Below are 14,364 nucleotides of genomic sequence, written 5' to 3' on the forward strand. Positions count from 1 at the left end.
AGAACAAATGACTTCATAAAGTGGCACAGCAAACAATGCCATTCGCTCCCTTTTTTATTTTTTGAAGGTTTTGCCGTTTTCGATTACACATGTTCACAGTAGGAATAAACCACTTCATGACATGGGAAATCAATATCTAAAGGTAAAACAATGACAGAGCCATTAAAGAGGTTCAGTAGTTCTGTTTTACTGTCCTTCATACTGACTATTTGACAGAGAATGTACGTACAATTTTGCGGAATTTCTCTCTTTGCTTAGATTTGCTGATACCTATATCTTTATCTATATATGTTTTTTTGGTGACAGGGCTAGCAGGGAGAGGGGCAGAGGGAATGAGGGAAAGAGAATCTTAAGGAGACCCCGTGCTCAGCACGGAGCCAGATGTAGAACTCGATCCGTCTTCAACGGAGACGAAATCAAGAGTCGGACACTCAACCGACTGAGCCACCCAGGCGCCCCCAGATTTATATTTTAAATCATTTTGTTAACTGTGGTAGAATTTGGGATGATGTGTTTGCTTTCTTTTCATGCTTTTGATCTCCAAGGAATCAGCTACCACAGCTCGATGCCGTATCATGACTAACGTAATGGTGACACTGGGCAGAAACATCAAAGCAATTAGAATTTTGCTTGCTCCAGAGGTGCTCAAAGGGCACACACATATTTTCTACAAAGGAAATTCATTCTCAAAAGAAGAAAAATCAGAAAATACCAAACAAACCAAAAGGATGAAATCTGAAAGCAAACATAATTCCACTACCCAGAGGTAACTAGTTAACCGCTAACCTGATATATCCATATTCCGTTAAATGTATCTTTCAGTAAAATGGGATACTAGAGTTTTATAACTGAGTCTACACCCGATCATATGTTGTTTAAAAGGCTGACATCGGGAAGCATATTTCTACGTCATTTCTAACAGCTGCGTTCCACCTTACGATTAGTCCTGTTTGTGCAATCAATCCCTTGACGGTCAACAGTTAGGAGGAGTCCAATTTTCAGCGAACATGAAAAAATTATCCACTAAGAAAACCTCTACTCACATCATTAATTCTACCCTTAGGATAAATGGCCAGACGTGGAATGGCTGCTGGATCACACATTTTTAAAGTTTCGACGCATTTTTCAAGTTTTGCAAAGCGCCCTGCAAAAACATTAACTGAAGTACAACCCTGCCCCATCAGCAGCGCACATGAGTAACCCCAAACCTCCGTCCTTTAATAAAGGCCGGACGGCGCAGACGACCACGGGAATTCGGAAGAACCCTAGCCCTGGGAGCAGCAGCAGCAGACCTCACACAGGAGCGGCCACAGCAGTTAAGGCCTGTCTGCTGCACCGTGCTACGAAGGGGTCTCCTCCGTGGCACCGCCTCCCCCATCAATGGGGCTACCTGCATGGACCAGGGCTGACACTGTATGGAGCGACCGGCACCCACCACCCTGTTCTTAAACGGTCGCTGGCTGTTGTCCAGAGAGAGGTCGGGGCTCCCACCCTGGGGGAGGTGAGAGAAGGACTGGAGACTCGGCCACCCCGGGCCACAGGCACCGTGCTGTTCCTCTGACTCCCAGAGCTCTGGCAAGGACGTGGAACCTGCGCACAGAGCCTGGTATCACACCGAACACCTGCTACGTGCGAAGTGCCTTCTAGCGCCATCGTTCTCCGTCTTACTCAATCTCTCGATGAGAAGCAAGCGGCCCGAACAGGCTCTCGGCCACAGCCACCAGAAGGTGGTCCAGCTAGACTTCTCTGAAGCTCCATTACCGATATTCTGGTAACACTCAGCAAGGCCACCGAAGTAACTAAACTTTAGTTTTCCGAAGCCAATTACTAAGGAGGGCCGGGCAGCCAGGGCTACGTATCTGTGCATGTTCTGGAGCCACAGAGCCTCCTTTGTTCGTACGGGTCTCTCAAGTTTGCATCTCTCCTTTGTCAGCACGTCGCCCAGCATTCCAGGTAGCATGACAGGAATGCCTCTGTCGGTGCTCACGAGCGACATCAAAACCGCACTGACCGCGGCTTCGCCGCACACGCGTCCTCCATTCTAGTGTGTGCAGCGGCCGTAAAGGTTGCAGACTGCTCAACCTGGAAAAATGTTTTGCAGCAGATTTTCCAAAACATAATCGCCACCAGGCTTTGCTACGAGACAAAGAGGCGCACCTACCTTTCAACTCCAGAACCTGTGCTATCGTGCTGTCATCACCGGCGATCAGAAAGGAGAGGGCGAACTGAATGTAGGCCAGCCGGACGTCGTGCACACCCTGGGGGGGAGAAGAAGACCACGTGTCACGTGCAGGAAGCAGGGACTTGGCGGCACGCACGCCCCTCCCGTCCCAATGGCACAGAGGCCTTGGGGCTTGTGCCGTCAGAAGGCTCAAAGTCTAAAACAATGGTCATGTCTCTATGGGAACATGGAACCTTTTCTCTGCTCTTCTCCCTCAATCTTCTGCTCTACTTTTCCTTGTCTTTCAAGCTGTTTCTAAATAGAAAAGAATGGGTAGGGGCACCTGGGTGGCTCAGTCGGTTAAGCGTCTGATTTCAGCTCAGGTCGTGATCTCACAGGTTGTGAGTTTGAGCCCCACGTCAGGCTCTGTGCTGACAGCTTAGAGCCTGGAGCCTGCTTCGAATTCTGCGTCTCCCATCTCTCTCTGCTCCTCCCCAGCTCACACACTGTCTCTCTCTCAAAAAATAAAGATTTAAAAAAAAAAAAATCTTTTTTAATAAAAAAATTAAAAAAAAATAGAGAAGCATGGGTAAAGTTTGGCTGAGTCCCCTTCCCAGTCATAACGTAGACACCCAGTCATTGGGTGTCTGGACCACTTTGGTATGGAGCAGAAGATTCCCAGCCTGTCCAGACACCATCTACTTCACTTTCCAATGAAATAATATACGCATTTTTGAAAATCCAAAGCCAATGGAAAGACTGGTTCTGCTTTTGCTGACACCAATGAGGTGCTGTCTGGGTTTCATCAGGTATTATAAATTCACACCAGACACCGCGGCCCAGACGCTGTCCTGTTACCAACCCTGCGTGGCCTTCCTGGGACTGACATCTGCACTATTCTGCCACCACCCAAGACAGTGTCAGCCGCGACCCAAGACAGAGGGCGTCCCCGAGGAGGCCCACAGGCCATGACCAGTAGCCAACACTTCAGGGGAAGTCGCGGGGGCCATCTGATCAGCTTTCCCTCCCAGTAATTTTAAGACACACGCATGTCTCCTCATCGGGTTCACACGCCAGGAGTCATGTGGAACGCTCACCGGCTGTACCAGCAGCAGCTCATACGCTGGGATCCTCCACTCCTTCAACTGTCACCTCCTCCCTACTTGAGTTATTCCAAAGATACCCTGATTGGTTGCCAAGAAATAAGTTAATGCCACAGAGAATTAGTTCCCTGAATGCCCGGAAAGATTAAGAAGTCTGCCCTCCAGATGGTTCCGTTCCATTTGGTAGTGGCAGGGTGGTGGTGAGGGTGAGGAGGAGGAGGAGGAGGCGGCGAATGTCATTTACTGAGCATTCACTACACCAGACACTAAGTCAAAAGCTGCACATCTGTTACTTCATTTACTCCTCTGAACTTGAGGTGGAGACGCCTTCTACGCCCATTTTACAGATGAGGAAACAGGCTTTAAAAACTCACTCAAGGACATGCAGCTACTAAGTGAGTACGTACTGGAACTGGAAAACAGGAAATAATTGTACAAACATACTGCCTCGTGCTCGACTTTACGTCTGACTGGACAAGTGCTTTCTTCTCCGAGCTGCCACGGCATTTTCATCTTGCTTTTTCTCAATCTGCAAGGATCGCACTTGGAACCACCTAGGCCTCTACATGAGAACTGAATTAATTCTGTCTTGTTTTGTCGGGTGTCTGTTTCTTGGGGAGAAAAGAAAGGCCATCAGACCCCTACCCTGCAACATCCAGACGGAGGCCTTGCACATTCGCTGTCCTCACTGGGTCTCCACTTCCATCCGTGCCCCACGGCATTTCAGCAAGACCCTCTCAGACCGATCCTGGTTTATTCCAAATACACTAAGCGCTCAAAACTATGCTCCCCATTCCGGGGACGACTCTGTGGGCCTCCTCACAAGACAGAGTTTGGGTACCACGGTCACTAAGGTCTTGAAAGTGAGCTGCTTTTCCTCAGCGTACCTGCAACGCTTTAGTGCCTTCAAAACACAACAATTCAGTGGTGTGCAAACAGCAGTTATATTCAAGACGCCATAATCTCGGGCTGAGAGACGACTCAAAGACGACTAAGATACCATCCCTGTCCTCAGGAAGCTTAAAGGAGCCACCGCTCCCGAATTATCTAGATGCCTCGTTAAAAGAAACACATCAACTAACTCAAGCACAGGTAACTTGTTATCTCGACCCACGTGTGCCTCGTGTTCCGCAAGAATGCTGGAGAGATGCCAAAACTTGCCTGGTAAGGTTCAGTGAGGTACTGCTAGCTGGCTGGCTGGAAAGGTTCTGCAAGTTTGGGGGGGTGGGGGGGGGTGCCCACTTAAGTACTGGGAGTCAGGGCCCTGGAAGGTCGGTTGCAGTTATGTGCCACTCTGGATCCTTCCATCCTGCTTGTACACAGAAGCTGGACTAGATCCCCTCAAGGGTCCCCCCAGCAATGAATTTTGAACTGATACGCAAGTGGGTCCTCACCTCCTGGCCTCCATCTCGCATATCCCAGCCAGCCCCCAATTTCAGACCCCTGACTGTGAACACACCAAGATCACCCTAGACACAGCGTGCACCCCCTCCAAGCAGCCACTGCCCTGCCTCCCGCTCACGCCCCCGGCCAGACAGCCCCTCACTGTCCCCTGGGCCTCTGCCCTCTGTCCCAGCAAGCTCCATCGAAGGCAAGAGGGCCACATGCCCCATTCCTACTCTCTTGACTTCACAGCGTTATTATCCTAGGAAGAAAGCATCCCGGGCTCTTTACGGCTCGTTCTGCAAAACGCTGTCTAAAATAGACCAAAACGTATTTGGTAAAACTGCTCTCTGGCAAAGGATTTGAACAGCGCTTTCTTTGGCTGGATGAAAAATAACTCTTTTCACAAACCTTTAAGAATTCCCTCCAAGATGCTAAAACACACCCATTAAGAAAAAATAGATCTATCGATCTATCAGCTTCTTCAATAACCGAAGGGCATGAGAAAAAGGTTGGGGGGGGCGGGGCTTTGAGAAAACTCAAAGCCAGGGAAGGAATTTAAGAAACATACCCACCAAACACAATGGGTGGCCCTTGTCTGGATCCTGATCTGAATCACAAAGCGTAAAGACATTTCTTTTTTTTTTTCAATGTTTATTTATTTTTGGGACAGAGAGAGACAGAGCATGAACGGGGGAGGGGCAGAGAGAGAGGGAGACACAGAATCGGAAACAGGCTCCAGGCTCTGAGCCATCAGCCCAGAGCCTGACGCGGGGCTCGAACTCACGGACCGCGAGATCGTGACCTGGCTGAAGTCGGACGCTTAACCGACTGCGCCACCCAGGCGCCCCATGACATTTCTGAGACAGTGGGAAAAACGGAGACCGAAATGGGCATTCACTGATACTAAGAATTGTGAGCAGTATTAGGTGTGGTGATGGTAGTGTGGTTTTGTTTTAAAAGCTCACTTTGGGGTGCCTGGGTGGCTCAGTCAGTTGAGCGTCCGACTTCAGCTCGGGTCGTGATCTCGCGGTCCGTGAGTTCGAGCCCCACGTCGGGCTCTGTGCTGACAGCTCGGAGCCTGGAGCCTGTTTCAGATTCTGTGTCTCCCTTTCTCTGACCCTCCCCCGTTCATGCTCTGTCTCTCTCTGTCTCAAAAATAAAACGTAAAAAAAAAAAAAAATTTTAAAAGCTCACTTTTTGTTAAAGGTACACGCTGAAATTTTTACGGGGAAATGCGGTTCCCGGGTGGGATCTGCGGCACTAGACCGTCCCGAAACAACCAAACATGTGGGAGAGGGGGCCGTGCCTGCAGCTGGAGGACAGGTAGGTGGGGATTCTCTGTGCTGCTCTCTTTTTTAATGTCCCTGACATCCCTAGATGGGAAAAAAAAAAATTAATGTCTAAAACCATTTCCTAAAACAAAACATTTAAGGTATGCCACAAAGTAAAAACACTTTCATCTTGACGATAATTCTCATTTTACAGACCGAGGAAACGTAAAATAAGTTGCCGAGACCCCGAGGTGAAGCGGGCGCAGCCTACAGCCGGGGTTCAGGCAGGGACGCCCCAGTCGTGTCTTGGTGGGTGGTCTGGGCACTGACATATTTTACTTAGGAGGCTGAGCTAGTTGAGGTCAAGAGAGAGGGAGTGGAAGCAGGGAGGGAATCTGCTGGGTAATTACTGGCAGGCTGACTGCCAGGTAAGACCAAAGAAGCATGACATCTGCCCTATTGTGCAAACGGCACGCAGATTCTTTTTCGAGATGCATTTAAATGTCAGGAGCCATCACTCAATGCACGGAATCTGTTGACACAGAGTATGTGAATAATTCACGGTACTAAAAAAAGAGAATCCGCGAGACACTAAGATCTGGGATTTTTTTTTTTTTTTCCTCAGGGAACACCTTGTTTGTAATTCCAGGAAAACCCTCAACACGGGGCCCAACCTCCCGAAGCCAACAAGTTACTTGATGTTACTATGATTAACCTTCAGTCTATTACCTGGAGGTGCGGAAACTCCGAATCCCTGAAGAGTTAGAGAACGGGGTGCGGAAGTAAATCACGCTCACGTGGCCCTCCACCTGGGCAGACAGGTTGCTGACCGTCGGTCTGCCGTCTGTGCTCGGGATGGGGGTGTGGAGAACGGAGCCCCAGCTGTCGACGGCACAGCCATGCCAGCAGGGAGGGCTCACACAACTCTTTGCAGCTTCTGAGTCCTCAAACTCGTGCTTTCTCCTCAAGAACCTCTCTCAACCCAAGTGAAACTTCTAGGGCCACCAGGGAGCTTTTTTTTTTTTTTTTAATGTTTATGAGAGAGAGACAGACACACAGAACGTGAGCGGGGGAGGGGCAGAGAGAGAGGGAGACACAGAATCCGAAGCAGGTTCCAGGCTCCGAGCTATCAGCACAGAGCCCGACGTGGGACTCGAACTCACAAACTGTGTGACCCGAGCTGAAGTCAGACGCTTAACCGACTGAGCCACCCAGGTGCCTGGGAAATTTTTTTTTTAAAAAAACACAGCTCTCCTGAGGGGCATGTCCGAGTTCGGCTCAGGCCATGACCTCATGGATTGTGAGTTTGAGCTCCGTGTTGGGCCCACTGCTGTCAGCACAGAGCCCGCTTCAGTGTCTCGGTCTCCCTCTCTCTCAAAACTACATAAACATTTAAAAAAAAAAAAAAAAAAAACTCTCCTGAAAACCATTCACACTTCCATTCTCTTTGGCACAGTCCAGCACCTACTCTTTATAAGATGTACAAACAGGAGGCACAAGAAACATTAAAAAGCCTTAAGTATCTTCCTTGATGATGCCACTTCCTAGTTGAAACTTCCAAGGGTTTTCTCCAAAACGGACAGAATAGGACCAGGACCGGGACACCCCACGAGGTACGTGGGAGGTTATTCCGTCTACTCTGTGAAGACGCTCACGAGCTATGTCATCCTCACGGGCCAGGAGGGCATGGCGATGCTGAGCCCCCAGAGAAGCCGTCCTCAGATGTCCCTGTCATCCAGGCTCTGCCACACATACAGGCCTTCTACTCCGCCCCCATGAAGACCAAAGTCGAAGAAAGGACAAGAAACTAACTGCTACGGCCCTCCAGGGAGCAAGGAAACACACGGGAGGTACAAGACGCTGGGAGCTCCTCACCTTTGAATCCCTCTTGGTCGCCAGGGTGTACAAGGTCTTTTTATTCAAATCAAAATGGCTGCAGACGTCCCTGGCGGCCTCAGGACCCTGGGTCACCATGGCGGCCATCAGGTTGAGACAGGCTCGAGCCATCCTGTGGGAACATCAGGCACGTGAGGAAGAGCAGAAGCACAAAGCCACTTCACTGCAAAGCCAAGTGCACTCCAGGCTGTGCGGTCTGCTCTCCCCAAATCAGAAAAAGGAAGGAAACAGATAGGCAGGCATGCTTAAAAAAACAAAAACAAAAACAAAAACACCCAAAACCAAAACTTCACACAATCTCCAAATAAAGCTTAAAAACGGAGTCTGAAGAGGATCCAAGAATACAAAATGTGAGACACAAAGATGGCAAGGTCTCTCCCCACTAACTCATCACGTAACTGGGAGACCCGCGGCTCGTCCCCGCCACTGAGGGCACGAAGACATCTTCGGAGCGGGCGTCTCCAAAAGCAAGCTCTCAGCTGCCTTTCGGTTCCACTGCCCCCCAAAACCCGTGGTTGACTGCGTGCCTACCACACCCCAGGCCCCGTTCGAGGTGCTGGAAGACAGCATCTCATACGACACTCAAGGCCCCCGCCTGCATGCACCTTGCATTCCAGCAAAGGGAAGTGGACAGTCAATAGACGGACCTAGAACATTATGTCAAATGTCTGGCTGCACGAATAGACCTACAAATGGATACTTCTGCCTGCCAGCTAAAAGGACAGAAAGTGACAGCAAATGGAGGACAGTGGAGCAAGGCCTCCCTGAGATGACACTTCTGGACCACAGGGTCCTGAAGGAGAGAGGGAGGGAGACTGCGGTGACCACAAAGAGCCACTAGGACAGAAGGGCAGGAAACGTAAAGAATGTCCAGAGTGTTCCCGTAACAGCAAAAAGAACAGCAGCACAGGCGTGAAAAGGACGCGTGGTAGGGGTCTACGGCGTGAGGGGCTGGCCCCAGGGGAAGCAGAGGCAGAGCCATGGCTTTACGAGGGAAGGAAAGGTCAAGAGCACTCCCAGAGAGCTGAACGCAGACCGAGCCCACGGCTGGTCTTGCCACATAACAGCGGGCAACTTACCTGTAGCCCGAGGCATACAGGGACTCACAGATGAGCTTCATGTGGCTGTTCAGCAGCTTTTTCACGATGTTGGTTCCCACAACATGGAAATGGGAAAGGTCGCTCGCTGTCCGCAATAGTATGGCCTCAAAAACTTGAAATATTAATAGCGTCTGCAAAGACAGAATTAAAATGCTTATGAATCAGCTCATTTCTGGTTTTCCTCTATACATACGCTCCTCCTGTCCTAGCCAGTCATTTAAAACCTTCAACGTGCATGACAGGCCTGCTCAGATCCTGAGCCAAAGGCAGGAAGGTGACAGCTTCACAGGCTGCTCGGCAGACCCCCAGCTCTGGAATTAGTCCTGCTCCCACGGTCCAGCTAAGTGGAGAACTCTTCCCTGCTTATAATTACACAAAATGAAATGAAAAGAGAGATCTCTACTCATGACTGGACCTCCCTGCTCTGGGGATATTCAGGTCCACAGTCTTACAGCAATAACCCTGAGATTTCAACAGGTTCATAAATATCCCAAATTCTGAACGTCTCTGGAACCAGAAGTCTCAACTCAATATGTGTCTGCAACTATGATATGCGGTTTCTACCTATTTCCCTTTTGTCAAAACAAACCAACCATGTCAAGGGGGCGCCTGGCTGGCTCAGTTGGTGGAGCATGCGACTCTTGATCTTGGGGTTACAAGTCTGAGCCCCAGGTTGGGTGCAGAGATTGCTTAAAAACAAACCATGGCAAAACCAAGTGCATTGAGATTAAGGGTCTATGGTCCTTCCCTCTGGTATCATTCACTAACATGAAGTTAGCACTTTCCATTCACATGCTTTAAAAAGTCATGATGCAAAATTGGATGTATTCCTATGACACAGGAACAAAACATAGTCTTCTATAGAAAGGTGATAATGTTCTGGAAATTTCTATCACATTTCTCTCCATCAAGCTCAACACCATAGTGGCGTGAACTTTGTCTTCTCTTCAGCAAGCCAGGTGAGGAATGACATACTTCACTTTCCGGCCGCTTCTCCCCGCTCAGGAGCTGGAAAATCTCTGCACATTCAACCGAAATCTTTATGTACCCTTCCACAACATCATACACGTCTTCCCTCGGTAGCTTCTTGGCAGCAGCGACAAATGCTTCCAAGGCTGAAATAAGAGTAACGTTCAAATGTTAACAGGGACGGTCTCCTTAGCAACAATCACAGCCGCGGCTGCGACAGAGGCAGATTTCCAGCAGAAGCATCCAGGCGGCTGGAGGTGCCGCTCACCCGGAGGGAGAACACAGCAGCAATGCGGAGACGGGGCCATCCAGAGTTCTGACATGGCCTTTTCTCTATCTCCACTGAGGTAAAGGGGAACAACTTTCAAAGGAAGAGCTTTGGAGCCAAGCCTTCTAGGGGCAAGGATCCTCCCCACCACTGACATCGATCCACTCCTGGGCACCCTCTGGGTCTAGACCAATCTAACCCTGAAGCCATACACTCACCTCCATGAAGGGGGTAAAATCAGAGAACGGATAAAGAAAATGTGGTGCAGCTGATCTGTATCTAAGTGTATATACAAGGAACTATTATTCAGCCAGAAGAGAGAAGGAACTCTGCCTTTTGCAACACGTATGGACCTTTGAGGGCACAGAGTGAAGTAAGTCAGAGAAAGACAAACGCTGTATGTTCTACTTATAGGTGGAACCTAAAAGAGCCAAACTCATACAAACAGAGAGCAGAATGGTGGCCAGGGATTGGGGGGTGGCAGAAATGGGGAGATGTCAGTCAAAGCGTACAGACTTTCAGCTATAAAGATGAGTACATTCTGGGGCACCCGGCTGGCTCAGTAGGTAGCGCATGCGACCCTTGATCTGGGGGTGGAGAGTCTGAGCCCCACATTGCGGCCAGAGTTTGCTTAAAAGAAAAAAAATAATGAGAAAGATGAGTAAGTTCTGGGGATCTAATGTACAGCATGGTGACTGTAATTAACAGTACTGTAGCATATACTTGAAGCTTACTGTGGTAATCATTTCACACAGTATATGTGTGTCATCATCTCACTGTACATCTTTTCAAGTTTTTCTATTTTGAGAGAGAAGGAGAGAGCACGCGCGATGGAGGAGCAGATAAAGAGGGGGAGAGAGAATCCCAAGCAGGCTCCACGCTGTCAGCGCAGAGCCCGACACAGGGCTCAATTTCACGAACCGTGAGGTCATGACTTGAGCCAAAACCACGAGTGGGATGTTTAACTGACTGAGCCATCCAGGCACCTGTCATCGTACATCTTAAACTTACATCAGTTATGTCAATCGTATGTCAATAAAGCTACGTAGGGGCGCCTGGGTGGCGCAGTCGGTTGAGCGTCCGACTTCAGCCAGGTCACGATCTCGCAGTCCGTGGGTTCGAGCCCCGCGTCGGGCTCTGGGCTGATGGCTCAGAGCCTGGAGCCTGTTTCCGATTCTGTGTCTCCCTCTCTCTCTGCCCCTCCCCCGTTCATGCTCTGTCTCTCTCTGTCCCAAAAATAAATAAAAAACGTTGAAAAAAAAAAAATAAAGCTACGTAAAAAGACAACACAAAAATAACAACAAAAAAACCTTTCCTAATGCCTGGATGAAATCAAAACCCCCAACATCTGTCAATTCCACTTCTCTGATCTGTCAGGAGATCACATCACAGGAAGCTATGAGAACACATCAAAAGGGAGACAGAATCCAAGAGAGAGACCAGATTCAAACACAAATTCAACACAATCTCATACAACAGATTCACACTTTCACCCACTGACTTCAGCTTCGCCGTGTCTTCCAACTACCTCATCTGTACCCACTGCCCGTCAACCCGAGTTTCCTTCTGAGACCTGTTCAAATGCAGCACCTGACTGCCAAGGAGCTGCCTGAGCAAAACCGTGAACACGTACATGAATACAATCTTTCAAATCATTAAGCATGCTCTTTCTTCTGCCAGAATGGTTCCTGTCCCTGTTCCTACCCCAACCTACAACTCCGCTGAAAAGCCACTCCCTCTGGGGAGACCTCTTTGATCCCCCAGATTAGGTCTGAGGACTGAAGGCCCTATGTACCTCTCCTTTGGAGGACCGGTACTTGGAACTCTTCATATGTAATTATATTCATTGACACCTGCCTTCTCCACCTCACTATTCATGTGCTCCAGAATGGCAAGGCCCAGGTCTGATTTTTTACTCACCATTTTCTCTCTAGCACATCACAGCCCCTAGTAAATAACGCAGAAATGAACGAATGACTGAAATGTAGCACTCTGAGCTAAAGCAGGTATCATCTTCAAAGCACTGGCTGGCAGTTGCAGGCATCAAATGTTTAAAAACAAAATTTATGGGAGGACAAATTGTTAAGTGGGGCTATCCTGGCCATCAACTTAATAATCTCTTTAACCAGGGAGAAATGCTGTCACTTCTATTTTGACACACTACCAGTGCTCTCACATACTAGCATATTCAATCGTTGGGGCTCCTGGGTGGCTCAGGAGTGGCTCAGTCACTTAAGCAGCCGACTCCGGCTCAGGTCATGATCTCACAGTTAGTGGGTTTGAGCTCCAAGATGGGCTCTGTGCTGACAGCTCGGAGCCTGGAGCCAGTTTCAGATTCTGTGCCTTCCTCTCTTTCTGCCTCTCCCCTGCTCACACTGTTTCTCTGTCCCTCAAAAATAAACACCTTAAATTTCTTTAAAAAATTCAATTGCATTTTTTTCCTCCTAACCTACATACTTTTCCAATGGATTACAAGAGGTTGTGAAGCGTGATCACACTTTTCAGAAAGTGAAATTACAGAATCTGTTCCGTATTGGTCACTAGTCCAGTGACTAGACCAGTTCCATATTGGTCAACTGACCAGTCCCTGGGACGCTTCATGCGGTAGTTTATTACATGTCATCGGATCAGCTTGAGTGTTGGGGGCTCAAAGCTCTTGAAAATAGCGCTGACGGCCACAGAACCAGCAAACTGTCTCAATGAACGGCCCCGAGCTGACTCACAGTTGGGACTCGGCAAGTATACATATATGCTTCTCTGACAATTGCAATAGAGGTTTTGGAGGTTGCTAAGGAATGCCGCCCGGCCAAAAGAGGCGTGCAGTCGCGTGGAACTGTCACGACCGAGCAAGGCGGATTCCACCAGCTGACAGCCCAGGGCAAGACAGTGCAGCGCGCGGCCCTACAGCGGCCCCGGCCGCCCGGGACCCTGGACGCCTGAGCACCGGGACCACGGTTTCCCGTCTGCAAACCGGAAGGCCCGGCTCTGAGACTCCGGGACCGAACAATGCACAGAGGAGGGCTGAGCCTGGCACGCGGCCGCGACCCGCCTCGCCCGCACGTGCTCCCCGCCCCGGCCAGCCCCGCACTCACCCGGCTCCGCGCCCTGCGGACCCCGCAGCTCAGCCTTGAAGCGCACGCCCGTGAGCTCTTCGGAGCGGGGCCGCTTGGCTGCGCCCGCGCGGAGAGCCGTGCTGTCCTGGCCGCCCGCGGCCTTCCTCTTGGGGACCCCCATGGCCGAGAGGGCAGGGGCGCGCCGGGATCTACACACCAGGAAACCCGGCAAGACGACGCGCGGACAGCAGAGCACCACCTCGGCGTGCCAGGTGCCCACACGTGCGCAGGAAGGGGCGGGACCGGCGGAAGGGGCGGGACCTCAGTGGGAGGTCGGGGCGGGACTGCGCGACTGGGCCGGCGGAAGGGGCGTGGCCTGGGGCGGGGCGGGGCCTGAACCGGGGCGGGCGGCCGGGAAGCTAGACACCGTTCGGGGAGGTGCTGCAGGCGCCGAACCCCGAGGTTTCTCCTGTTTCTGTTGTTCACGCTGGCTCGCTCGCTTCTTAGGACGAACCGACACAGCCCTGCCACAGTGAGGAGGAGCCCTCCTGCCCCCAGTGGCTCTCTCGAGGGTCTTGGCGGGTGGAGTCCCCGGGTTCTCCATTCCTTGGGGGCACGAGCCCCGGTGCTAAGCGGCTGCACAGTCGGATCAGTTCTCGACCTGGGGCGCCCTGACGCTGCCGGTAGAAGAACTCTCTTGTCAAACAACGGGCTTCGATGCTTTCCCTATTTAAGGGCCTTCGGGTTGGCCGGGAGGGTGACTGCCCCTGGCTAAATGCCAGGCGGGCTTGAGCGGGAGGTCTTCCTCTGGCACCTGGGCCGAGGGTCGTGCAGGTGCCCTTAACTCTGACCGCACCTTGTCTCACAGCCCGAACCAGACCCGCTTGTCGGGTGGGATGTCGCCCCACACTGGCCTCCATCCCAGGCTTCCCCAAACTAATGGGAGGACGTGAGCCCTTCTGGCCAGGCAGGTGCGAGGAGAGACGTAACTTCTGTGAAAACCCTTCGTGAGTAGTGCAGCGGCTTCCACATCCAAGTTCCCGTCCTTGAAATGGAGCCAGCAGAGCCAGCCCTACCTAATCTTTGGGGCTGTCCTGAGCTGAGAAAGTGATACATTGTGTATGAAAAACTGCTTTGACGGGGGACAAAAAGTTCTG

At 50.8% G+C, this 14,364-nt stretch overlaps 1 protein-coding gene across 2 annotated transcripts in view; it reads right to left on the reverse strand.

Moving 5' to 3' along the window:
* Window positions 1-13,447, reverse strand: part of URB1 (URB1 ribosome biogenesis homolog) — a 73,623-nt gene extending 60,176 nt beyond the window's left edge. For both annotated transcript variants that reach the window (XM_047099686.1, XM_047099685.1), the window contains exons 1-5: window positions 13,247-13,447; window positions 9,893-10,032; window positions 8,897-9,048; window positions 7,797-7,929; window positions 2,162-2,258 (exon numbers count right to left, since the gene is read on the reverse strand). In XM_047099686.1, coding sequence (XP_046955642.1) covers window positions 2,162-2,258; window positions 7,797-7,929; window positions 8,897-9,048; window positions 9,893-10,032; window positions 13,247-13,388 — 664 coding nt within the window. In that variant the 5' untranslated portion in view covers window positions 13,389-13,447. The remainder of the gene's footprint in view (window positions 1-2,161; window positions 2,259-7,796; window positions 7,930-8,896; window positions 9,049-9,892; window positions 10,033-13,246) is intronic.
* Window positions 13,448-14,364: the final 917 nt, after the last annotated feature.

This window comes from Lynx rufus, unplaced genomic scaffold (genome assembly GCF_022079265.1).
Source record: "Lynx rufus isolate CCGP_SWC_20201006 ecotype Redwood Valley unplaced genomic scaffold, mLynRuf1.p SCAF_5, whole genome shotgun sequence".
Classification (NCBI taxonomy): domain Eukaryota; kingdom Metazoa; phylum Chordata; class Mammalia; order Carnivora; family Felidae; genus Lynx; species Lynx rufus.